Source organism: Electrona antarctica (genome assembly GCF_951216825.1).
Source record: "Electrona antarctica genome assembly, chromosome: 2".
NCBI lineage: Eukaryota > Metazoa > Chordata > Actinopteri > Myctophiformes > Myctophidae > Electrona > Electrona antarctica.
In genome coordinates, this window is record NC_136807.1 from 50,336,108 (window position 1) to 50,362,980 (window position 26,873).

General features: G+C 46.6%; 1 protein-coding gene across 1 annotated transcript in view; it reads right to left on the reverse strand.

The window, feature by feature from the left end:
• LOC306933949 (nucleolar protein 4-like) overlaps window positions 1-19,572 on the reverse strand; it is a gene marked incomplete at its 3' end in the record, with an annotated part of 41,411 nt that extends 21,839 nt beyond the window's left edge. The window contains 1 exon segment of the mRNA XM_079516333.1: window positions 19,222-19,572. Within this exon segment, the coding sequence (XP_079372459.1) occupies window positions 19,222-19,569 (348 nt within the window). The 5' untranslated portion in view covers window positions 19,570-19,572.
• Window positions 19,573-26,873: the final 7,301 nt, after the last annotated feature.

Sequence of the window (26,873 nt, forward strand, 5' to 3'; positions counted from 1 at the left end):
GTGGGCGTGATGCCCACATAAAAGCATGATTTTAACAAATACTGTACACATTTTGGAAAAAAGTTCTTCCTCCTTATATTATAATAATACCTGATGATCATGTTTTAGGGTGGGAAAAGAAATCGTGGCACTCCATCTTTAAATAAATACTGTTTGAAACGTCTATGGGAAAAATAAATGGGGAATTATTTCCTGGTGCCCTGGTCATTCTGAAAGGGGGCGGGACTGTAATGCTCTAGGCCCTAGAGTCTAGGGCCTAGAGCATGTTTCTTTTTACATGCTATGTATTTGTGGAAAATTATCTAAACAGCATCTTGCGAGACTAATTATTAATACTCATCTGGATAATTCACTAGGTATGCAAATGTCAGGATATAATGTCAACTATTCAGAGCCAAGTTAATTATACAACAAGTTGACAACGGTATAACACACCGTCGGACTCGGAGCTCCGAGGTAGGTAGAACATAATAGTAAGCCTGTGACATGTTCAAAATATAGACATGAATGAACAAAGTCAGTCGGGATCGGGATGTATGAGAATTCCACTCTTCCACTCTTGCCTCGTAAAGGGAGTGACGTCCTTTAAAAGTCTGCCGTCTCCCCTCTGCTCTGTTAACATTATGGGTATAACTCATTCAAGTGGTAAATTAAATGTGAAATACATCCTCTATTGAGAAAACAACAATATATGTTCAAACATATTTTTATTCAAATCAATATAGTCTTCAGTTCATTTTGTTACATTTTAAAAGTAGGCTAACTACAGTTGCATTTCAATTGACTTCTATGGGCTGGCCTGCAGTACACCGTTCCAACGGACCAGAAGTGGGGGACGCTGTCTCATTTGGAAGCGTGACATTTGTAGTCCCTGTGTGTCTCTATAGGGCGGTGATTTCAGAGTACAGAGACGCCAGGTTTAATTGGGACGTCTTCAAGTGGGTGATGATCACCAAATACGTGAACCCCGCGCCAATCACCTCCCAAATATGGTGCGTGTGTGCGTGCGCGTACGTGTGTGCGCGTGCGTGTGCGCGCGTGCGTATGTGTTGTGCCACCCCTCTCTCTCTCTCTGTCTCTGATGCCTCTTCGCCCGTCTAATCCTGTAGGACTTTAAACACCCCCCCCCCCCCCCCTCCCCCCTCCTCCCCCCTCCCCTCCTCCTCCACTGTCCCGCTACCAAACCGCTCTGTTGCTAGGAGACTGGAGGGGTTGGAGTTGGCCGCCCCCCAACCCCCCTGGCAGTCTCACACACACACACACACACACACACACACACACACACACACACACACACACACACACACACACACACACACACACACAGTAGCAGTGATGCTGAGGAGAGAGTACAAGCATCCTGCACACAGGCGGGTCGGGGGGGTCACAAGGCTAGAAGATGTTATATATTACACCACAACACATCATAGTATAGTCTCTCTCTCTCTCTGGTGATTATAATTATTATTATTCTTTGATAGAGTCAGGTCCATTCCCAGCACAGCCTTCACCCACCCTATACGAGCTTTGACGCACGCACGCACGCACGCACGCACGCACGCACGCACGCACGCACGCACGCACGCACGCACGCACGAGATCACAGAGAGCGCGGCACCGTTTGCAGCCTATTAGCATACTGTCCCACTTTGTTAAAATATTGGCCTCGCCAACGCATTACAGCTGACAGCGGCGTGCGTGCGTGCGTGCGTGCGTGCGTGCGTGCGTGCGTGCGTGCGTGCGTGCGTGCGTGCGTGCGTGCGTGCTTGCGTGCGTGCGTGCGTGCGTGCGTGCGTGCGTGTATTGCAAGTCCTCGCTGCAATAATCTTCGGATTATTTGACCCACACATTTTAGATTTAGCTCGCTTGCTGTAGTTAGTTGTGCGCTATACCGTCGCACACCCACAAATAGCAGATCTACAACCTCACAACACGTGCGCATGACGCAAAGATTTTGGTGTTATGTATATGGTAATACTAACGTGCGTGACTGCGTGCGGGCCTGCGCGCGCGCGTGTGTGTGTGTGTGTGTGTGTGTGTGTGTGTGTGTGTGTGTGTGTGTGTGTGTGTGTGTGTGTGTGTGTGTGTGCATACGTGCATGTCCCTCCCACACAGGGGGGAGGGGGAGGGCCCCAGGCCGGTTAAAAAATGGTGTTAATTTCTCGTCCTATGGGAGCGCAAAGAAGTGTCTCTCTCTGTGTGCGCGTGCGTGCGTGCGTGCGTGCGTGCGTGCGTGCGTGCGTGCGTGCGTGCGTGCGTGCGTGCGTGCGTGCGTGCGTGTGTGCGTGCGTGCGTGCGTGGTGTTAATTTTCCGTCCTATGGGAACGCAAAGAAGTGTCTCTTCATCTCCATGGCAACAGAGAGGGTGCTGAACAGGAGGACCCCCCACTATAAAATTATGATACTACCAATATATATATAAATACATATACTTTATACTACCAATATATATATAAATACATATACTTTATACTACCAATATATATAAATACATATACTTTATACTACCAATATATATATAAATACATATACTTTATACTACCAATATATATAAATACATATACTTTATACTACCAATATATATATATATATATATATATATATATATATATATATATATATATATATATATATATAAATACATATACTTTATACTACCAATATATATAAATACATATACTTTTTCATTTCATTTCATTTCAACCTTTATTTAGTTCTCGGAGAACACACTGAGGGCTGAGACCCTCTTTTTCAGTGGTGCCGAGATTACAACACATCAACAATGTACAATGGGGGGGACAAAGAAAACAAAACATAGATGAATAAAGTAAATTACTGGTAATAATAAAGGAACATTACATAGTGATCAACTCAATTAAAACAGGTACAGTTGATATTTACCAACGTTGATATATCAAGTTGAAAGCGATAGAGAGAAGGAAGAGAGCTGTACTTTAGTGAAGTTTGTAAGGTGTTTCAAGTGTGTGGGGCAACGCACTTGAAAGCAGATTTTCCAGAAGTAGTGGAGGTATGTATGGTCTCAAGCATCAAATAATCTTGAGAGCGTGTATGATGAGTTTTCCATTGTAAAAGAGAGTTTTTATACTACCATATAAATACTAGGGTGTCCCGACTTGATCGGGACTTGATCATGTTGTCATGATTTGTCACAACTCGAGTTGGCTTTGTACGACGCTTATAAGGTCTTTAAATACATACTTTTGGAAATGTCTATGGGAAAAATGCATTGGGAATGATTTCCTGGGCCTGGCGTCGTCATGAAAGGGACCAAGAATTCCCGAAGGGACTTGGTCCCTTATTGTTTTTGCCTTTTTTTTCCTTCTGCTTCTTCTTCACCTTCCGCCAAAAATAGCAGTTTTGGCTGAGTCGTTTTTTGCGAAACGTGGCAATATGGTAAAGGACTATGCCAAACGGTGAAGATGCGAAGCCCACAATGATTGACCAAATGGTGGCGCTATAGCACTCACTCAATTGAAAATGCTAACTTTGAAAAGCCATAACTCATGAACCGCTTGACCATTGGCAATTAAACTTATTAAACATATTATGTGTCTCCTCATGCCGAACAACTTTCATGCTCTGACTTTTGACCTCTGACCTTTAGAACAACTGACATTTTGAATTATATTAAAAACAGTTCAAATCTATCTCCTTCCAGGATATTTGATCAAAAAGCACGAAAACTTCTACACGTGAACTTTGGACCTATACGGACAACAAAAATCGTAGTACATTTTTTTTAAGTGATACATACATGCAGTGTCATATGCTTATGTAACTTTACAGTATGGTAGAGGGTCATGCCAAATAGCACTGACACCAGTCTTACTCCAATTGGTCAAAGGGGGGCGCTATGGCAATTTTTTGAAAATGAAACCTTTGAACAGGCATAACTCATGCCTCGTTTGGCCAAAATTCATGGCACTTGTTTCCACATCTTCCTTGACTCATGGGGAACACATCTGTCACTTTGACCAGTAAGCTCCGCCCTCAGATCTCTCGCCACTTTGAGCCATTTAAAAAACGCTTATACCTGATTTTCTGCCTGTTTTTTTGAGCAATTTGCGTGAAACGTTCTACACATGACACAATCTATGGACCATTAACTGAAATCCCAGTTGAAGAGAAGTTTGTACGTGAAAAGATTTACAGCAAAACACACTGTAGTAATGGATACAAATATCCCCAAAACCAGGACACACATAATTGTCATCAAAAACACTAAATGATTTTGCTGTTTACAATAAGACAACTAATTGTGTCTGGATAGCACAGTCGTATGAGTCTTCAAGAACCCTGCACAAGTACATTGTCTTATTTTTCTCAAGTTCAGTCCTCCATGTTTCTATGGCATATTTTGCATATTGTTCTTATTGCTTTATGCGGAATACGAGGAAGTGCCGTTCACACCTGTGCTTTGTGGCCGTGATTGATACGTCACTGACTTCACCTCTGCGTCTTCAACCCAGCTTGGTGGGTGGTGCGACTACTGGCCAATCACAACAGGGCTTTTTCCCACATGAAGCTGACGTCCGTTGCTCGATGTTGCTCGAAACAACACGGACCGCCTGGCGTTAGACACTGTTATGAATTGTCCGTGTACATCTAAGTAAGTCATGTGTACTTGAACTTGAGATACAGACGTACTAAACTTGATATGCGATAGTACTGCCTGCATTGTACATTATAGATACGAGAGACATCTATTAGTTGTCACCAGTAAGGTCAGCGTTTACTGCCATGTCATTATCATGTCACGTTTCTATGTCTCCTATCTTGTTGTCACTATGTCACTATGATCCAGCACTATATATATATTCCCTGTCTGTGTAATAAACGTTGTGAACCTACATCGCCATCTCCTGGTGACAGCATGGAATAAAGTGGTACCACCAAAGACATGGTGCCATGGAGGCGCCAGGGAGGCACCACCAGTGACACTTTGGAGTGCTCACCACTGTATAGCGTGATACTGTCTCTGTGTCGCGTTATTGTTCCCCCCGGGCCCGTCGCCGTACCAAAGGAATACTTCAACTGGATTGTCACACACACCACCCAGCCTGCACACACTACCAGCCTGTCAGAACCTCGGTCCCATTCAGGGACGTGCAGAATAGTGAAAATAGCTCTTGAGAGCTTGTAGATCAGCTATTTTCGGGGGGCGCACCCCAGCACTCTTTAGCTAGTGGAGATGCGGTGTGTAACGGACATGGATTTCTAAACAAATGTGTTCAACGTAAAATGCTGCGTTCAAGTTCAGGAGACTGAATGCTGCCTTCCGGTATGGCACGGAAAGGAGGGGCATTTGCAATTCTTTAACCATATAGTAAATGCAGCAAATGCTGCATTCGTAGTTCTGGAGAAGGCAGTTGTCTTACAGACGGGTGAAAGGGCAGTGGCTGAAGCTCCCTTTCTTTTCTTTTTTACATTTTTTATCCCTCGATTTTGTAACCCATTTTTTCACCCCTGTGCCAATTATCTAATGTGATTCTGGGCTCTACACACCCTCCGCCAACCTAGTCCCCATATATGGGGGACATGGGGAGAGCAACGGACTTGAACTCATGCTTCCTTCCTGAATGAGTGTCCAAGTTGCTCCTTTACACGTGACAGGGGGGAGTTTCCCTGGTTGGACGTAGCGCGTGGAAGGAACACGTTATTCCAACCAGTTCCTTTCCCCTCCATCAGGCGCCCCGGGGCTGGCCAGGGAGAGGCAGTTTGTTTAGAGACCAGGATTACTGCATGTTTTTGTGAGGGTACCTACCCATAGGGGACACGGGAAGAACATGCAAACTCCGCACAGAAAGGCCCTTTCGCCAACCCCACAGAAACTATAGTAAAATACGCACATCACTTCATGGAGGTGCTGGGTTCAAAAAGTAACATAGGAAAAGAGAGGAAGCCTCACACTCATATGCTCCGAAGGATAAGTTTATTGACGACGTTTCGAGCCAAGGCTCTTCATCTTTCGCCAACCCTGCCTCGGGTATGGGCACTGATGACGCGGAGGAGGAAACACGCCGCCAGCACCCACAGCACCCCGAGCGGGAATCGAACCCGGGAACTTCTAGCTGTGAGGCGACAGCACTACCAACTGTGCCACCGTGCCCCTGAAGGTCCCTTTCATGTCTATTGTGTGCACGTCCCTGGTCCCGTTAGATCTCACAACAGCGTGAGATACTAGTACTTCATACTCACTGTAGCATTGTGCTGCACTGGGAAATATAGGAACAGAATCACCGTGCAGAAACATCCCAGACTGTTGGATATAGGAGAGGTCACCGTTGTACAGACGGAGAACTCTCTGGGGATGGTGGACTAATTAATCAGATAGTAACCATGATGATGATGATGTTCCACACTGACGGAGAGGAGCACATATTTGTGGCTGATATTCTAAGACACAGATTACAGAGACCTATAGGTAGGTGCCTCTTAGCCCGTAGCACTTGCCCTATAGCCTCGACGACCAGGGCTGGACTGGCCACAGGACGTACCGGGCATATTCCCGGTGGGCCGCCATGATAAAAGTGCCATCATGATAATTGCACTGTACCTGTATCAGTGAGTGACAAATAAACCCTCTACAAAGGGTTGTGTAGTTGTCTGTTGGTTTGTATCATTTATGTTGTTCTGTAAAAGTGGTGGTATTAGGGCTTGTTTGTTTGTGTGTGCCTCGACGGAGCGGGCGGTAGAGTTTCTGCTATCTGCGCGCTGGTTGTGGTGGGCCGGTCTGGTCCGGTCAGTCCAGCCCTGTCGACGACCTAAAGCCCTAACCACACCAAAGGGTCGCCATGATGCAACTCCTTGGCAGTGTTGTTTTTGGCAGCAAATTTAGATTTTAGTTTTAGTCATATAGTCTCTTCAATAGTTTTCAGTCACATTTTAGTCACCTGGAATGTTTTTAGTGTTAGTCTAGTTTTAGTCGACTAAATATCATGAGATTTTAGTCGGCTAAATCTACAGTTGATTTAGTCGACTAAAATTTATTTTGGCGGGCCTTGATGCTGTCGTATTGACTGATTTTACACTTGTAAAATGACTCTTACTGGATCTCTTGTCCACTAGTCCCTTCCTAACATTTTAGTCTATAGTTTTTATTTGTTGTTATTTGTTGTTTGTCAGTATATTTATAGTCTTAGTTTTAGTCACCATAGCTTAGTTTTCATTTAGTTTCCATTTAGTTTTTGTCAGTGAGAAAAAGGTAGTCGACGAACATTTTTCGTCTTCGTTTTAGTCGACGAAATCAACACTGCTCCTTGGGTCCAAATGGTGGCAAGGAGTTGCATGGTGACCCTTTGGTGTGGTTTGGGCCTTATTGAATTCCACCCGTTGAATCACTTGGGACGACGTACGGCAAGACATATCACACCGCGGCGCTGCATGGGACAACGCTAAAACCCTATAACTTGTCATTGGCAACTTGTCAACCAGACAGTGGCCTTGTGGTTAGAGTGTCCGCCCTGAAACTGGGAGGTCGGGGTTCGATCCCCGGCCGGGTCATACCAAAGACTGTAAAAATGGGACCCAATGCCTCCCTGCTTGGCACTCAATCAATGGGTTGGATTGGGGGTCAAATCAACTAATGATTCCCGAGCGCGGCGCACGCTGCGGCTCACCGTTCCAAGAGATGGGTCAAATGCGGAGAACAAATTTCATTGCGGTAACGTCTGTGACTAATTGTATGACTTTGACTTTGATTTATATAGAATTGTATGTAGACATAGCACTCTATAATGTATAGCTTCACTGTACACATAATCTACTGTTAGGCAGATATTAGGTTCTTAGCTTGCTGATTAGTTCTATATGTATTTGATGTATTACCATGTGTAATGGATTAAGAGCGTCTGCTAAATGCCTAATTTCTTAATTATTGTAAATTGACTTGTCATTAATTCATGAATAATTATTCAACGCTGGTGATTTTTTAGGGTTAAAAATAGTGTGTTTCAACGTCGTACAGCTTTCCCCAAAAAATGTGACTTCATTGTAACTGTGAGAAAAACTTTTGTGAATGCTTGTATTGTTTTATGTAACTGTTGCATTGGGACATTGTGTGTGCGTGCGTGTGCATGCGTGTGTGCGTGTGTGTGTTAGTGTGTGTTAGTGTGTGTTAGTGTGTGTTAGTGTGTGTGTGTGTGTGTGTGTGTGTGTGTGTGTGTGTGTGTGAGAGTGTGTGCGTGTGTGCGCGTGGGTGTGCGTGTGTGCGTGTGTGTGTGCGTGCACGTGCGTGCCACCCCAAACAAAACATTGTTGTGAGAGCTACACAGGGATATTTACAGGTTTCAGTTGGCATGGCAACAAAAAAAGGAACTGCTTTCATCCGTTAAAAATGAAATGCTCAGAGAGAGAGGGTGGGGGGGGCGGAGAGAGAGAGAGCGAGAGAGAGATAGAGGGGGGGGCAGAGAGAGAGAGAGAGGGGGGGGGGCAGAGAGAGAGAGAGAGCGAGAGAGAGATAGAGGGGGGGGCAGAGAGAGAGAGAGGGGGGGGGGGGGCAGAGAGAGAGAGAGCGAGAGAGAGAGATCAACACGTATCACAGCATTCAAAGGCATCATTCTGTAAGAACAGGGTGCGCTCTGGTGACTGACGCCCTTTCTCTCTCTCTCTCTCTCTCTCTCTCTCTCTCTCTCTCTCTCTAATCAGGACATAATGAGAGCTAAACGAGGTTGCTGCATCTCCACACACTGAGGGCTGGCCGGCCAGAGAGAGAGAGAGAGAGAGAAAGAGAGAGAGAGAGAGGCAACAAGAGAGATTCAGAAAGAGGACGAGATGTGATGTGTGTGTGTGTGTGGGGGGGGGGGGGGGGGGAGGTTGGGGGACACACAGAGTCTGTGCGGCCAGAAGGGATGTCTTGTGTCCGCCCATCAGTCCACCCCCCCACCACCCTGACACACGCACGCACGCACGCACGCACGCTGCAACACACGCACGCATGCACACACGCACACACATACACACACACACACACACACACACACACACACACACACACTTGGCACATCCCGGGAGCAGCTGCAGCTACGGGGAGCTTCCAGTGACACCCACCCCGCCCCCCCCCAGGCCCACAGCCGTGTGAAGGGGCAGTGGGCACGGGCGTGTGTGCCCGTGTACGCGCGCCCGTGTGTGTGTGTGTGTGTGTGTGTGTGTGTGTGTGTGTGTGTGTGTGTGTGTGTGTGTGTGTGTGTGTGTGTGTGTGTGTGTGTGTGTGTGTGTGTGTGTGTGTGTGTGTGTGTGTGTGTGTGCGCGTGCGTGCATGCGCGTGTGTACAGACCAGGTCTGTACACACACAACCAAATGGACCCTTCTGGCTATGGGTCAGTTTGGTTACATTTTTTTCTACTTGTAGTACTACACTTCCTATGACTTCCTATGACATGAACTACTGGTTCTCGTCGTGGGGTCCAGGCAGGGACCAAAGGGACCCTTATACAAGACATATTCACACTGTGACAGTGTGAACATGGGACCACAAATTACCAACAAGCTATACCGCCCAATCTCCCTACTCGGCGTCCCCTTCAAAATCCTGGAACGCCTAATAAGTAGCCTTGCCGAGCCATGAGGCCCATATAGGGCAAGAGCCTATCTCCTGTTTCTGTAGCGTGAGGCAGCTTGATGTACAAGTACACCCCCTGGACATGACGCTATGTCGCAGGAAAACGCCTAATACTACAATGTATTCCTCCAAGAGTAGAGGACATTCTTTGTGTGGATCAGGCAGGTTTCCGCAATTGATTGATTGATTGAAATATTTTGCAGAATTACAGTACATTTCAAGCACAACTCAATGCAAAGAACTGTTAACTGTGAGTGGACGACCCAATAAAGCATTAAGGTCTCCACACACCGGGCACGAATCGGATGCGGATTCTGATTTTTTGCGGCGTTTCTCCATCGGTTTTCCGAAAAACGCAGCCGGTGTGCAACCACCTTTACACTTGTTTACAAGAGGGTCCACCTTGTTCAATTCATCAAAACATTTAGAGACGTACAAATAGACACTTCTATATAGCCAAGGAACAGAATAGGAATTCATCATAAAGGAGGTAAAAAGGGAAAAGAAACATATACAGTGAGGTGAAAAAGGGGTGGGTTGTGGGGGGGGACAAGGACCGCAGCACAGGAGAACAAGTACTGGCCCTATAACCACCTTCATCGAAAATGGTTTAGAGAACAGACTAAAGACAGGGACTGTGTTTCTTGACCTCACAGCAGCCTATACGATACTGTCTGGCACAAAGGCCTCATACTGAAGCTCACAAAGGTGCTCCCTGCTCGGGCAACGGCAATTATTCAAACTCTGCTGACCAACCGGAGGTTCAGAGTCCACCTCGGACAGAAGAACATAACTGCATGGAGAACACCGCGAAATGGACTCCCGGCCAGGCTGCAGTTCTAGCTCCAACCCTGTTCAACATCTACACAAATGATCTACCAACCACCACATCCCGTCTACGCAGACGACATCTGTCTGGCATTCCAAGCACCAGACTTCGACCCACTGGAACAAGTGCTCACCGAAGACCTCTCCAAACTGGACCAGTTGTGCAAAACATGGCGCCTAAAACCGAGCCCAGCTAAAACTGTTTCCAGTGTATTCCATCTCCACAACGCTAAAGCTGCCAGAGAACTAGACATCTATCTGAGCGGACTCAAACTAAAGCATGCACCCTATCCAACCTACCTTGGCGTGACCCTCGACTCAACTCTGTCCTTCAAGGATATATAAGCAGAATATTGTGCCCCTGTCTGGTCTAGGTCATCACACACACACACACCAAGTGGACGCCCAGCTCAACACCACCATGAGAACCATAACCGGGACTATTCGCTCCACACCACTCCCCTGACTCCCATGCAGTATTATCAAACATAGCCTCCCCACACATCCGGCAAGCAGCAGTCTCTCAAAGGATGCTTCGAAAGGTCAAAGACTCTCCCCACCTACCAATCCATGCAGACATATTCAACCCACCCACTGCTCCACTCCCGACTAGACGACCAACTTGGAAGAACCCCCCATCAGCTGACTTCACCATCCAATAAGCTTGGAGTCCAATTATGAGGTCCCAAACAAACACCTGGTGTCAGACCCCAACCAACAGGTCCCTGGCACCACCTTCCCAAGGAGACAGTGGTCTACGCTCAATAGGTTCAAGACTTTACCAAATACAAAAAGTCAATTTTGGCAGCTTTATATGTTGTCACAGGGCCCTAGAACACACACACACACACACAACCAAGGGCCTTAAAAGTTGCATACATATGACTAATTGTGATCAGATTTGACTGAGTGGCTGCCATTCAGTTTTTTTTTTTTTTTCATGTCGCAAAATCATTGCTTCAAATTGACATATTGGTTGTTCAGTTCGACTCACGTGTTTTGGAGATATAGCTTATAGAGAAATGTCTTGCCGAAAACAGTGAGTTAAGAAAACAGGCTTGAAAGGTTCATAGTATGTGAAGAGTCTGCCTGTGCTAACCTCTTGAGCCCCATTGCCCCCATTGCCCCTTAGGTTTCGTTTTTGGCTAGGTGGCCTTCATCCAATCAGGATAGAGAGGGGCCTTCCGACAATCATGATCGAGCGGGGGAGGGCTTTTGTGTGTGCGCTGTTGGCCTGTCGTGTGTCGCCCCACTGTAGTGTGTACATGTGCACATCTTGTTACTTAGGGGCGGACCGGGGGGGTGTTTCCAAATCACCCAAATTACTAATTTTGGATAAAACAGTTTTTCTCTTCTGGTGAAAAGCTGGAGGCTGCACGATGGCAGGCTCTGATTGATTGATTGATTGATTTCAGCTCAGTCAAATCTGGTCACAATTGCATTTGTGTTGCATGTTTCATACATTTGTACAAATGACACTTTTTTTTAAAGTAATTTAACACAATGATTGAAACCGTTCTAATTATGTTCATTTATTGACAGTGAATATAAATTGTTTGTGGGTCACCTGTCTCTCCTCTGCAGTGCTACTGGCAGTCTAATCCATGCTGATTGGAATGGACCAAGCGCTCTAGAGGAGTAGGGGTGTCCGCTCATGTTGGTATTATGTTTTGTCTCGTCTATATTATACTCTGTAAATTAATTGACGCCGGGTGGAATCGTTTGATGTCATTTAAGTCCATTATGATTAATAGTAAAATATGAACTCGTATAGGCCGTAGTTCGACAGGTTTGAGTTAATTGGTTACCACCTAGTGATCGTGGGAGATGGTTTGTCCCGCCTCTTTAAAAGGCAGACAAACACAGCTGAGAGGAGTTCAGTTTGGTTTGGAGCTTGTAGGTGACTACACCACCAGGGAAGAGCTGTCCAGTGATGGAAGAAGTACTCAAATTCTTTACTTAAGTAGAAGTAGCAATTACTGCAATGTGGAAATACTACTGTTACAAATAAAAGTCCAGAATAAAAAAAAATATTTGAGTAAAAGTACAAAGGTATTGGCTTCAAGTACTAAAAGTAGAAAGTACTCATTATGCAGAATGTGTACATTTCAGGTTTTGTAGATCGGCTATTTTCAAATGCCAAAATCCAAAATGCCTGAATGCCAAAATCTACAAAGTAACTAGTAACTAGAGTTTTCAAATAAATGTAGTGGAGTAAAACCAGCTACAATATTTGGATCCGAGAGTAATGGAAAATGGACACCTCAGAATTGTACCTTTAAGTAAATGTACTTAATTACTTTCCACAACTGGAGCTGACAGGGTCCTTAGATGGAATGGACATAGTCTGTGTTTCAGTTGCTTTATGTTGTGCTTTGTGTTTTTCCTGAGTTTAGCCATCAAGTATTAGTTATTTTTGTTTCTAAAAGGGTTAGTCCCAATACTTGATTCTGATTGGCTGGTTACCGTCATGTGACCGTTGTAAATTTCACCGATAACCCACATCTTCAATCACTTTATATCATTCCCAGCTGATTCCGCAGCTCTGTAGCTGTACTGGGGAAGGGGAGCGCTTGATTGCCTTACAAACCCATGCCTTGTGGGTGTCTAAGCACCGCCCGGCTCATATGACTGTGAATGTGTGGCTCCAGGCAGCCCCGTAAAGACATCAATCGCTATTCTCCCGAGCAAAACAAGGAAGTGATGTGGCTCGCTCTGGTGGCGCAAAGCGTAGCTACTTTTGTGAATTTAATAGTTTTATTAGGTTAATATTGCTATATGTTTTAGAAAAACAATAAGCCACTCGAGGCCCCAGCTTACCGGGTATTTTACAATGGCTGGGAGGTAGAAGACCCTCCGCTGCGCGTCGGATCTGCCTACACCTCACAGCCATTGTAAAATACCTGGTAACCTGAGACCTCTCGTGGCTTATTGCTTTAATTGTCGTCGGCTTGCACCGTTTTCTAATTGTATGGGCGTAAATAATATACCCCAAAAATGTACTTGTGGACCGTGTCTGCTTTGTGGAGCCTCGTGCCATCTGCAACGTGGGGACGATCCGCAAGTAGGGCCCGGCGTGTGTCCAGAGTGGCCGCCGCCCGCCCTTCCTGGCTCGACGGCCAGCCTTTCTACAAGTACGGTAAGTGAATTCCTTTGGTTAAAATCATTGCAATAGTAGCAATGATTACTATCACTATATGATATGATATGATATAGTACTTTATTGTCAGTTCACATTGAAATGTGTCTTTCGACCCAGCAGCCATGTATGCAGAACACACACACTGCTGGGACACCATATCTCCTTCCTGAAGGTAGCAACCTATATTCTCCATACAACACATGGCTAGTGTTTGAGGTGATATTCCTTGCTAACCTTATGATGCTGTTATCATACAGTATGTGGATGTATAGAGTCTCTGTAGTGGTTGTCTAACAATCTTTGTTGCAGCAGTTAGCAGTCAGTTTAGGGCTGCAGACAAACATCCATACCTAACCATACAGTAGAGTATGTGTTCAGTAACAGGAGTCTCTCTGTCTCTCCATGTCTCTTTATCTATCTATAAATGCACCAAGTCGTCCGAGTCTGGCAGTGTGCCGCGGGTTTGACTCCCGATCCCGACGGCCTTTACTGCATGTCTCTCTCCCCCATTTCCTGTCGGCCTACTGTCTGTCCCTCTATACAAAAAATAAAAAATAAAAAGGCGAAAGCCGCAAAAAAAACATACACAAATTGTCTGTCTGTGTAATCCACGTAACTCGAGTCGAGTACCGCTCGCCCCACAGACTTCAAATTCGACACACGCGTTCCACACCCCCGCAGGGGGTGCTGTGGCCGGTGTCGAGTCGGTCGGACCCACGGTTGTCCAGAACCGCCCCCAAAAAGGCCTCTGCCCGGGTCTGTACCAGGCCTCTGCCCAGTGCCCTTATATGGAACTGGCCTGTTCTGACATCATTCTGACGTCTGCATAGACTCCATATTTGGGCATGCCTGACAAATAACTCCATATGAGCATAGGGACACAGACAAAATATATGGGTGGGGCATGCATTTCCAACTTGCATCGTTCCAAGTAGGCCAGTGCCCAACGGGCACCGCTCTAATTAAACAGAAAGGGCCCTTTCTGGTCGGTATACTAGTTTTATCCAATCAGGATAGAGAACTCGGACAGGATACAGATTAAACTAGTGATTGTGAGCTTGTAGAATGGCTATTTTCAAAAGATGTTTTAGAGCCAACATTTGAAAATTGAAAGGAGACATTCTGCATAATTAGTACTATACTTTAACTGTTGGTACTTCAAGTACATTTTGGTGTCAATACTTTTGTACTTTTACTCACATTTTGAATTCCGGACCTTTACTTGTAACAGAGTACTTCTACATTGCAGTATTGGTACTTTTACTTAAGTACTTTTTCCACCACTGGGCCCAAACACCACGCTGAGACGCAGACGCACGCAAACAGACACGCACCCTGTTGCGCGCACACACACACACACACACACACACACACACACGCTCGCACGCACGCACGTGGGGCCATGGGCGCACACATCCTGGGCTGGGCCGGGAGGCATTATCGTGGTGAGAGTCGCTGATTAAACTATTCTACATGTCGGTGTGGGACTATGGGTGCGTGTGTTTGTCAGTCTGAGAGGCTCTTCTTTAACTAGTCATCTATAACTAGGCCTAATAATTTTAGTCCTCCAAATTTGAAGACAACTTTTTTATAAGCCATGGGTCAAACTGAACAACCAATATCTCAATTTGAAGCTATATGATTCCCTGCTACCATATGACATGAAAAAAAATCACACCCGTGTGAAGTAAGTCGTGCAACTCCGTGTGGGGGTCCCCGGGGGGGAGTTCCAGACCCACAGGTGCCGGCCCGATTACGGCGAGCCGCCCCGCGGCAACCATGCTGTTTTCGTGCTCAGACGCACCCAGTCAGCCACCCACCCACCCATACATAGTCACTTAAGGAAGTGGTTGCACCACTTAAAAACCACCTGCTTCGAATGTTATCGAAAATCGGGGGGGAGAAAAACGATCAAATGATTTGTCACGGTGGAACACGTGTCATTGTTCAACTTGTTGTGTGTTGAAAAGACATAGGCCTACATAGATAGTTGTCAACACACACACACACACACACACACACACACACACACACACACAACATCCAGACCCCGAGGAACACGCCCAGGGGGCCGGCCCCCGGTTCCGGCGAGCCTTCCCACATCCGAAACGGTCAAGCAATGACAAGAGTTACCGTGTTGCAGTTTTTCGTGCTCGGTTAGGCACCACTCCATTACACAAGGAATCGCATGAAGGCAAAGTTATGAAAATGGCCGCCATTGACAACTTCATGATGCTTTAAGTAGCATGCAACGTGTCAAACTAGGGGGTATCCATGATTCAGAATCCATTCCAAGCATTAGTTTTGCTCCTTGGACTAAATTTGTGCTGACTTCATCACATTTGTCAAGACGGCTATGGCCGTTTTTAGCCCAAGGAGTGTTTTTCGTGTAAACCACAATGCTTGGAATGGATTCAGAAGAATCATGAAAACCCCCTAGTTTGTTCACCTAACTTTGCTACTACAGTGAAAACACGCATGTACATATTATGCTACTATTGTTTCACTCTTTGATTGCTCTTTCTTCCACTCTTGATTCTATCCCTTTGTTGGCTGTGCTTGCTGTGATTACTACTTGCTGTTTGATGTTATGCCATCTATGCTGCTGCATTGTCTGAAGGAAGGCCAAACAAAATTAAGTTTTACTCTTACGTATCTGTACACAAGATGTAAGGATAAAGTCCAACCTTGAGCACGCACGCACGCACGCGCGCACAAGCAGCGGTAAAGAGTAGACTATTATAGGCTGACCTGCAGGTGTTGCCATGAGCAACGGTTACATGTGAACCTGCTCAGGTTGCTCACATGCTCGACAAAAATCTTATGATATTTAAAAACTAAGAGTAGTATATAACGATAAGACATTCCAGGTGACTAAAATGTGACTGAAACTAAATTAAGTTTTGTTCCAAAGACTATGACTAAAACTAAAATAGGAATTTGCTGCCAAAAACAATTAACACTGCTGGACGGGGACTATACACAACTGACCTTAACTAGATCTCTACACTCACACACAACAATATGACATCACGCTTGTGTGAAGCGAGGGGCGCCCACTGTGGCTGCCACGTGACGTCACTGCTTAACCCATTTTGACCTGAGATCAGATTCTAAAAATGTCTTCTACATCCTGACAGTTTTCTGAAAAAGCTATGTTTCTATGTCAGTGGTTCTTCGATTTTTCAAAAATAGCAGACCTACAAGCTCGTAGCGCGCCACTCGGTGGCGTGCTATGAGCTTGTAGATCTGCTATTTTTCAATAGCAGATCAATAACGCCAAAAGGGGTTCCCGCCCAAAATGGGTTTTAAAGCAAACATGAAAAGTCCATAGACTTGGCTGCCATGATGTCACGAGTGAAAGCCAGACAGAAGTTGGAGGGGTTAGTGCCCGGAAACAATGTGCAGCTGGCAAGCCTATAGTAGTGTATATGTGCATAATATGTGTAGTTTGTGTACATTCACGTCTAGAATGGTATAACCCAGAGAACCGCTAAGATGAATGGATGAGTCCGACCGTTTCTATCATAGAAAAAATAGATGCCTCATTGGCCGCTGCAGTTCGTTGGAGCGATGTGTGTTGAAGGAGGGGCGGAAGAATTTACACTGGGGGAGGAAGTATACGCCGGAAGTGTGGAAGGCAGGTTATACGTCGCGCTGTCACTCAAGTGATTACTGGCCAATCACAGCGCATCTTTTCCGGGACTTATCAGACCCGAACATGTGCTCTGTGACGCACGCTCATGCTTCCGCCGTGCTTCGCAAAGGAATCTCGGGAAGGTTTTGCCCTCCCTTGAGCACACATACGCTCCAGAGTCAGAAAGGGCGTCTACGTATGGTTTCTCTGTGACAACTTATATGAGCTATAGTCTGACAGCTTCTACGCAGCTCAGTGGCCTTGTGGTTAGAGTGTCCGCCCTGAGACTGGGGGGTTGGGGTTCGATCCCTGACCGGGTCATATAAACCAAAGACTCAGAAAAATGGAACCCAGTGCTTCCCTGCATGCTTGGTGCTCAGCGTCTAGGGTTGGATAGGGCTGTATAGCCTCATAACGCTATACAGAAACAGGACTCAGGAGATATGGGACTCCATTTTCGTCAACGCTAAACCCCTTATCCCTAAACTTCTTTGCTTTTTTTACTATTTTTCAAAACATTTTTGAATAGTTAAAATGGCCAGTCTACAAGCTCGCAACATGTCAATGTAGATTGGCTAGTTGAACTATTAAAAAATGTTTTTCAAAATAGTAAAAAAAAAGGCAAAGAAGTTTAGGGATAAGGGGTTTAGCGGTGACGAAAATGGAGCCCATAGGCTCCTGCCCCGATGGGGCTCATGGCTCGGCAAGGCTTACTTCTAAATTACTGCAGCTTCTATAAGCTATGAGTTAATCGGTGAACCACCAAAGCTATACTTATCACCTATATACACCCAGCAGTGTGCCTAGGTTCAGGCTGGCATGCCACTGGCACCCATGCGCACGAAGGCATGCGCGCACGCGCGCACACACACACACACACACACACACACACACACACACACACACACACACACACACACACACACACACACACACACACACACACACACACACACACAGCGAGATCAGGTAACACTATAGGTTCGCCAACAGTATTTGGAGTAAATGTTGTGTTAGGACACTGCTTCTCAAAGTGGGGCCCTTGAGGGCGCGGTCCGGCGGGGATGGGGTTACGTTGAAACATGCTAACCCTATTATTCTCGGCTAGAGTTCATTTGGAACTAGCTGATCTAAGCTTGTGTGACGACACGGCGTGTTGAGCTTGTAGATCGGCTGTTAAAGATACATACATAATAAAATAAAATAAATAAAACTTCAGAAAATCTTCTCTTGTGTTATGGGGGTGGGGGTCCCTATACTGTCACAAGAGACTTTCAACGAAGGGTCATCATGCAGCTGGCCAATAAATAAATACATATCAAATTTGTGTTCGTTTGGGGGGTCGCTTTGAGAAGCATCCTACCGTTAGGATAATCTCTCTCTCTCTCTCTCTCTCTCTCTCTCTCTATCTCTCTCTCCCGGCACACAGCCGTTGCTATGGCAGCAAGCGACCAGAGGTCTGCTGTGCTCTGGAGGGGAATGGATGATGGAAGCAAATTAAGCAACACACAAACTGGCCTAAAAATAAAATATACAAATAGAAACATTCACTTTTATTTGATTGATATTTAATTATTTCTTTCTTCATTCTGAGGAAACAATAGGCTACATGTGTGTGTGTGTGATGGTATAAACAATGCATCATCCATCCATGATCCAGCTGACAGGTGGATGCGTGCGTAATAGCCTGCGATAATGGCAACTTAATAGGCGGTAACGGGACATGTCCTGCGCGCGCACGCACAAACACGCGCTTTCTTTCTCTCTTTTTTTCTCTCTTCCACACACACACACACAAACACACGCGCGCGCTGGCGCTCTCTCCTTTCTCTCGCCCTCTTTCTCTATAGCTCTCTCTCTTTCTCGCACGCGCGCGCGCGCGCGCGCACACACACACACACACACACACACACACACACACACACACACACACACACACACACACACACACACACACACACACACACACACACACACACACACACACACACACAGTCACACACACACACGACACTTGACTTCAGCACCACCCACCGTGGACTTGACCGGGACGTAGAGCACGGGCTTCCCGGCCGCCGGGCCCACCACCATCGTCCCGCCGCCGGGCTGCTTCTTCCCGCCGCCGGCGAGGTGCTGCTCTCCCACCTGGAAGCCCTTGGACTTCACCCAGAACTTGAACTTGGCGTTGATGTGGCTGCTGTCCACGTACACGCCGCCGCCGTCCGCGCACGCCGTGTCCGCGGCCGCCGCCGCCGCCGACGCCGTGTCGCTGCTGTGCAGCAGCGTGTGCATGATCTTGTTGTACTTCCTGCGCGTGACCGTCTTTGTCTTGCCGGAGTCTCCGTAGGTGCGCAGGCACCAGTCCTGGAACTCCCCGAACATGTCCGCCTCCTGCTGCACGGAGCCGTGGTGCCGCTTCACCGGCCCGTCCAGCGCCGAGGAGGACCGCTGCCTCGATGCCATGGTGGCTCTGTGTCTCTCTCTCTCTCTCTCTCTCTCTCTCTGTGTGTCACACACACGCATGCACACACACGGTGGGTGTGTGTGTGCGCGCGCGTGTGTGGTACGTGTCACTCACACTCCCTCTCTCTCTCTCTCTGTCACTCACAATCACTCTCCTGTGTCTTTCTCACACTGTCACACACGACACATGCACACTCCCTCTGTCTCTGTGTGTGTGCGTGTGCGTACGCGTGTGTGTGTGTGAGAGAGAGAGAGAAAGTCTCTCTCACACACACTCTCCCTCTGTCTCTCGATCTCTCTCAGACGCACACGCACACACTCTTTCTCTCTCTCTCTCTCTCTCTCTCTCTCTCTCTCTCTCTCTCTCTCTCTCTCTCTCTCTCTCCTCCCCCTCTCGTCTCGGTTCAAATAAAGCTAATAAAAACAGTGCTGAATGGTGTTGGTGGTGTTTCTTCTTTCTTCTCGTCCTGTTATATCCTCCGGACGGTCCTCTCTCTCTCTCTCTCTCTCTCTCTCTCTCTCTCTCTCTCGTCCCGCGTCGACGATAGCCCCGTTCCGGCGGAGGAATATGGAATAAAGAACCCCTGAGCAGAGCTTCTAAAGCCAAAGGCGGCTCGCCATGGTTGGACCGACCGACCGAACACACACCTGTTAGAGAGGAGTCTATACCGTCCCGAACCGCAGCGGCAAAATGTCACTCCTCCTCCTCCATCAGCATCATCATCATCATTGTGGTTATGGGGGAGGAGAGGAGAGGGGGATGTCCTACACGGAGCTTCTCTCTCTCTCTCTCTCTCTCTCTCCCTCTCTCCACACACCTGTGCGTAAAAACGCTCTCTTGACAAAAAAAAGCCCCCCTCCCTCCCAGCACACACACAGTCAAACAACAAAGAAGTCTCAGACTGAGACAAAGCAGCACGGAAGAGACATCATCAACCTCATCATCATCATGCTCTATGGGTTTCTTTCTATATCGACCTACTTTCTGTCAGGAAGCAGCCGCACTATTTTCGGATGTCTCTCACGGTCTCACCAACCACACAAGAGCTTGATAAGCGTTTTCTCACACGTTTCAGAATCCAGATTTCAGCGTCTCTCTCTCTCTCTCTCTCTCTCTCTCTCTCTCTCTCTCTCTCTCTCTCTCTCTCTCTCTCTCTCTCTCTCTCTCTCCACTCATCACGGGAGTCAGCGCCACCTGGGATAGTTATTGTTCCAGGCAGCCAGCGCGTCACACCTGTAGCCCACGCTTGTGTGTGTGTGTGTGTGTGTGTAAGGAACTATATCCCTGTAGGCTATAATAGGCTCTGTGTGGAGCCTAAACCATCAAATTCCACGTCCACCATTTAATTCTCTATTGCATTCTGTGACTGTGTATCAGACTTCTCGTAAATTAAGTGATGCAGATGTTCAACTATAATTTAACTATTGACAGCCTGACAGTGTAAAACGTTCATTTTACACATGTTTTAAAGATCTGATAAGGGTCCATTAGGTTACCATCATTTAGCTGGGGACCACCTGGAACCTCCTCAAGGACCACTGGTGGTCCCCGGACCACTGGTTGAGAACCCCTGCGATATATAGGCTATATAAGATGGTTTACAGCTACTGAACCCCCTTTCACCCCCTCTAGTTTTAGACTGCGACGGAGGGGCGCCGTCTCAAGCTAACTTGATCCTCGAGAGACGCCGCCGAGCGAGCCAAAGCGAGCGAGTTGCCGTGTCGAGCGTTGCGAGGTTCGCTTGAGCCGACTCGTCGCCGTTCGAGTTACAACCCGATTGACAGAGAATAGTATAAATCCTCGTCCACCACTACAATGAACACAGCGGAGAGCTCCCTACCCCACTGATGTCTCACCCAATCACGAGCCTCCCTACCCTGAACTAACTGACGGCCCATCTCACCCAATCACAAGCCGCGGCGCTCCTTCCAGCCCCTCCCATACATGCACCCGGGGAGGAAGTAGCCTGGCTAATAAGCCAGACTAATATCACACAACACTGTCGCGGTATATCAGTCTGGGCTGGCTCCACTTGGATTTCATTTCCCGGGGAACATTTTCTCTTTGACGCAATTGGTCAGAGCTACTGTCAGTCAAAAGTCTCAAGCATTGAACGTCACTGTACCAAAGCCCGCCTATATTGCATACCGTGTCCCGATTGGTCCGACCTGTTCTCTGCTGTAGGAAAGAGGCGTGCTACTGAGCCTCGCCAGACCGTAATCCGCTGGTAGGCAACTTTTTTTTGCCAACGGCTGATTCGGTCTGGTTTATTAACCAGGCTAGGGAGGAAGAGCTATAGGTCGCTCGTTCATGAATCGATTCAGGCGCATTCAGGCGAGTTGTGGCACTTCAGCAATTTGGACACCAACATGTTCGGTGTCCAAATCGAGAAAATGCGGAAGTAGGCTATAGAGCGCTCTTCCGGGTGCTTTCAAAACGCCAGTGAGCAACTTCCATCGAAATGAATAGTGGGGGCGGGGCTGTCCGCTTTCTAGTTTTATATATAACTCTATGGCTGTCCGCTCTCTAGTTTATATATAACTCTATGGAGTACTACAAGGAAATGGAAATATGGATTCATAGATGATTGTCTTGGAGTGAAGATGCATTTCTGCAGATGTTCGCAGCCATCGTCTCTCCTCTCTCACGTAAAAAAGCACACCTTGCTGTTTTAGTCTCGTCCTTAGTCAGATTCTGGAATGAATGATTGCTATAGTTTATCGTTACCTCCATCCAAATGTTTTTGTCCTTTCACACCATGACTCGATGAAAGAGAGAGACCCTATACGGTGTGTGCAGGACGGACCGCTACAGGCTAGGTGATTATATAAGGTGATATATATATAAGCTGAGCAGTCTAAAACATCCCGCTCTTTAAAAAAATACGCTCGATCTGCATTAATAAAACCCCAAACATGTATTCAAGTTTGACGGGAAACCCACAAACCATATATAGGAGTGAATATGTAGCCAATAGCTCTGTCCCATTCCATTATATCCGTGTGTGTGTGTGTGTGTGTGAGACTGTGTGTGTGCGCGTGTGTCCATGCTGGCGGTGGTGGTGACTGCTGCTGTTGCCATGACAGCGGTTCAGCAGCAGTGGAGTCAGGACGGGCCATCCCACACACACACACACACACACACACACACACACCGTAACACACACGCCGTGACACACGGCACAGGCAGTCGCCTCGGGGCGGCAGTGGCTCAGGGGTACAGTGGCCGGTAGAGCGGCCGGATGGGAACCGCAAGTGTCTTAACCGGCCACGCATGTGTCTTAACCGGCCACGCATGTGTCTTAACCGGCCACGCATGTGTCTTAACCGGCAACGCATGTGTCTTAACCGGCAACGCATGTGTCTTAACCGACCACGCATGTGTCTTAACCGACCACGCATGTGTTTTAACCGGCCACGCATGTGTCTTAACCGACCACGCATGTGTCTTAACCGACCACGCATGTGTCTTAACCGACCACGCATGTGTTTTAACCGGCCACGCATGTGTCTTAACCGACCACGCATGTGTCTTAACCGACCACGCATGTCGTAGCTACGTAATAGTACGTATACAGTATGTGTCTTAACCGGCCACGTATGGTGCATCGGAAGGTGTATGAATGTGTGTGTGTGTGGATGGGTGAATGTAATGCACGATCTATGTAAAGTGCTTTGGATAACAGCGCTATAAATGCATCCATTTACCATTGAATAATGAACACTTCAACACTTCATCATCCATAGGTCAATATCATTAAAGGACTATCGTTCACCCAATAAATGACTTATTGTCACGGGTAGCCTGTGCCCTATGCACGCACGCACGCACGCACGCACGCACGCACGCACGCACTGGAGGGTGTCAAGCATTGTAGAGGAGGAGGGGTGTTTGTTCATATGTTTGATTAATGTTGTCTCTCATTTAATAATCTGTGGATGAATTGGGCCCGTGAAATTACAAACGAGTGTTTGTAAATTCCTTTAAAGTAATTGTAATGGATGGTGTATAAGATTAGGCTACTCATGGGCCTTATGGCAGCGGTGGCCGAACGGATAGCGGCGCGGTCTTGATACCGGAAGGTTCCTAGTTCGAATCAGCCGTCCGACACGTTAAAATTACCACCGCTGAAGTGCCCTTGAACAAGGCATTGAACCACTATGATGAAATGTGTTCTATGAGCAGGGCCTGGCTGGAAACAAGTTCTTGAGCTTAGCCCAGATACCCTGGGTAAATATAGATTTCATTTCATTTCATTTCATTTCAGTTAATTGGGTTATGCATTACTGATTAGTCCAAATTTTTGGAACTTCGTTTTGGCCGGTATTATTTACTTTTGTCTGTTATTCGTGTGAGAGGTATAAATAAAAATACCCGAAATGTGCTCGGACGTAGACCCGTCGTGATCCGATGGTAATTCCGACGGAGCATTAGTCCCGACATGCGGGAACAACGGTCGGACAAGCGCTCGAACATGTGCTGCTCCCGTGCTTGCGGTTATGGTTATAGTTATGGTTTGAGGTAGGTCTATAATGACTGTCGGACCAAAGCCTTTCCACACTCTTTTCGATCGATTACACACCCCACAAAATCTCAAATTCATGGAGATTGTTTGGATTATGTCGCATTCCTGAGACAATAATTTGATGACCGGGTCATCGGTCAGTAGGATGTGACAAACACAAAACAGTCTCCAGGTATTCAAGGCTTCACCGGGTGTGTGATTGATCCATCCATCCATCTTCAATCGCTTATCCGTAGTCGGGTCGCGAGGGGCAACAGCTCCACCAGAGAGCTCCAGACTTCCCTCTCCAGAGCAACATTAGTAACGTCCTCCTGGGGGATCCCGAGGCGTACCAAGGCCAGTGAGTCGATGTAATCCCTCCAACCGACGCCTTGGTCTGCCCCGGGGTCTCCTCCCAGTGGGACGTGCATCGAGGACCTCCCTATAGGGAGGCGCTCGAGAGGCATCCTAACCAGATCCCCGAACCACCTAAGCTGGCTCCTTTCCAGGCGAAGAAGCAGCGACTCTACTCCGAGTCTCTCTCGTGTGACTGAACTTCTCACCCTATCTCTAAGGGAGATGCCAGCCACCCGTCGGAAAAAAACTAATTTTGCATTCGCAACCTTATTCTTTGGGTCATACATGGGCAACTGGTGGCCCGGGGGCCACATGCGGCCCCTACCTTCACTTAATGTGGCCCTCAGGTTCATATCAGAATACTGATATAGTATTGATTTCAGCTGTTTACAATTCCACAACATGCAAACATGACCTGCTTTAATTACTTCAGTCTAAATTAGTAGCTCATTGCTCAACACAAGTATAATTAAAGGCATTTGAAATTACATAAAAATGTAAATTTTCAGGATTCCAATTCAAAAATAGCAAAAAATAATTCAAGATTTCAATTCGAATATAGAAAAAATAGCAGATCTACAAGCTCAAAACGCGTCGCGCTGCGACGCGTTTTGAGCTTGTAGATCTGCTATTTTTGCTACGACAGCAATGTGGCCCTCTCCATCGTCAAAGTTGCCCACCCCTGCTTTGGGTCATGACCCACACTTCATGACCATATAGGTGAGAGTATAGGAACGATGATTGCTCGGTAGACAGAGAGCTTTGCCTTCTGGCCGCCCTCTCTTCGTCACAACACTGCAGTACAGCGACTGCAACACCGCCCCTGCCGCTCCGATCTCCTTCGTGAAAAAGACCCTGAGATACTTAAACTACTTCACGTGGGGTAAAGTCTCATTCCCATACTTGTGTGATTGATATTGATAGAAAATACAGAGAGAGAGTTGCGCAGTCTCCGTTCACTTCATGGGGCCAAGTGCACTGGGGAGCCTAATAGTGACAAAGCCCTGGAACGGAAGTTCACGGAATGCACTGTAGACAAGTAGACAAGCCATGAACAAATAAAGCAATAAGCCACAAGTTACTGAGTATTCTATAATGGTTGAGAGGCGTAGTGAGACCCGATACGTAGCGGAGGGTCTCCTACCCTGTTCAGCTACAGCGCTGCGATATAAAGTTGATTGAAGGTGTGGGTTATCGTGAGATTTACAACGGTAACCAGCCAATCAGAATCAAGTATTTGGACTAACCGTTTTAGAACATTTTTCTTAATGAATGACTTTTGTAAAAAAAAAAATCGATCAGACAAATTAATCTGCAATTTTTCAATAGCTAAAGTTTAAGAAAAAGTCCTTCTGCACACCTACAATGGACAGGTGCGTCGGCTAAAGTATAACATAATGCTTAAACACCAAAAGGGGTTCCCGTCCCTGAATGGGTTTAATTACGTTATTTTAGATTGTTTTGTAAAATAAACATTACAGAGACTTTAGTTGTCACTGTACAATACTGCTGAAATCTGCGCCGCTCTCATTGAAAACAATGTATTTCAAACGAATGGGGGAAAAAATGAATGGGAAATTGGGAATTTCTCGGCGTCGCGAAAGGGGGCGGGACTGCGTCTCTCTATAATATAGATCGAGTCACAAGTCCCGCCCCCTTTCGTGACGACGAGCGGCCCGGAAGAGAATTTCCCATAGATTTTTTCCCCCATTCGTTTTAAATACATTGTATAGAGTCTATGACTCTGGGGTATGAGTTATAGGGCTCCATTTCCGTCACCGCTAAACCCCTTATCCCTAAACTTCTTTGCCTTTTTTTACTATTTTGAAAAACATTTTTGAATAGTTCAACTAGCCAATCTACATTGACACGTTGTGAGCTTGTAGACTGGCCATTTTAACTATTCAAAAATGTTTTGCAAAATAGTAAAAACTAGAAAAAGTGCCCCTCGGGGCACAGGTCTCCACCAGGGCAGGTCAGGTTGTGGCCTCCAGGTGGCGCTATAATATGCCAATGTGAAAAGGGTGCCATTTCTTCATACGCCTTTGATGGCAATTGGATGATTTGAGGCATTTTGTTCCAAAAATGTGTTTTGCAAAAATCAACCTGTTGGTGGCGCTATAACAGGCCAATGTGAAAAGGGTGGGATATATTCCTCAGCCTAGTAAGAAAATGTGTGAAAGATTTCACGTAAATTGCACGCTGCGTTCATGATTTGAGGCTTTTGTTCAAAACGGGGCAATCTTGCAAACTGTGAAAGCCAATTATAGCCAATTAGGATGGAATATGAAATATCGGACAGATCCGACTTGCGCACATGACCATAGAGATACTGTGTAACGATTTGTGAGATTTTTGGAC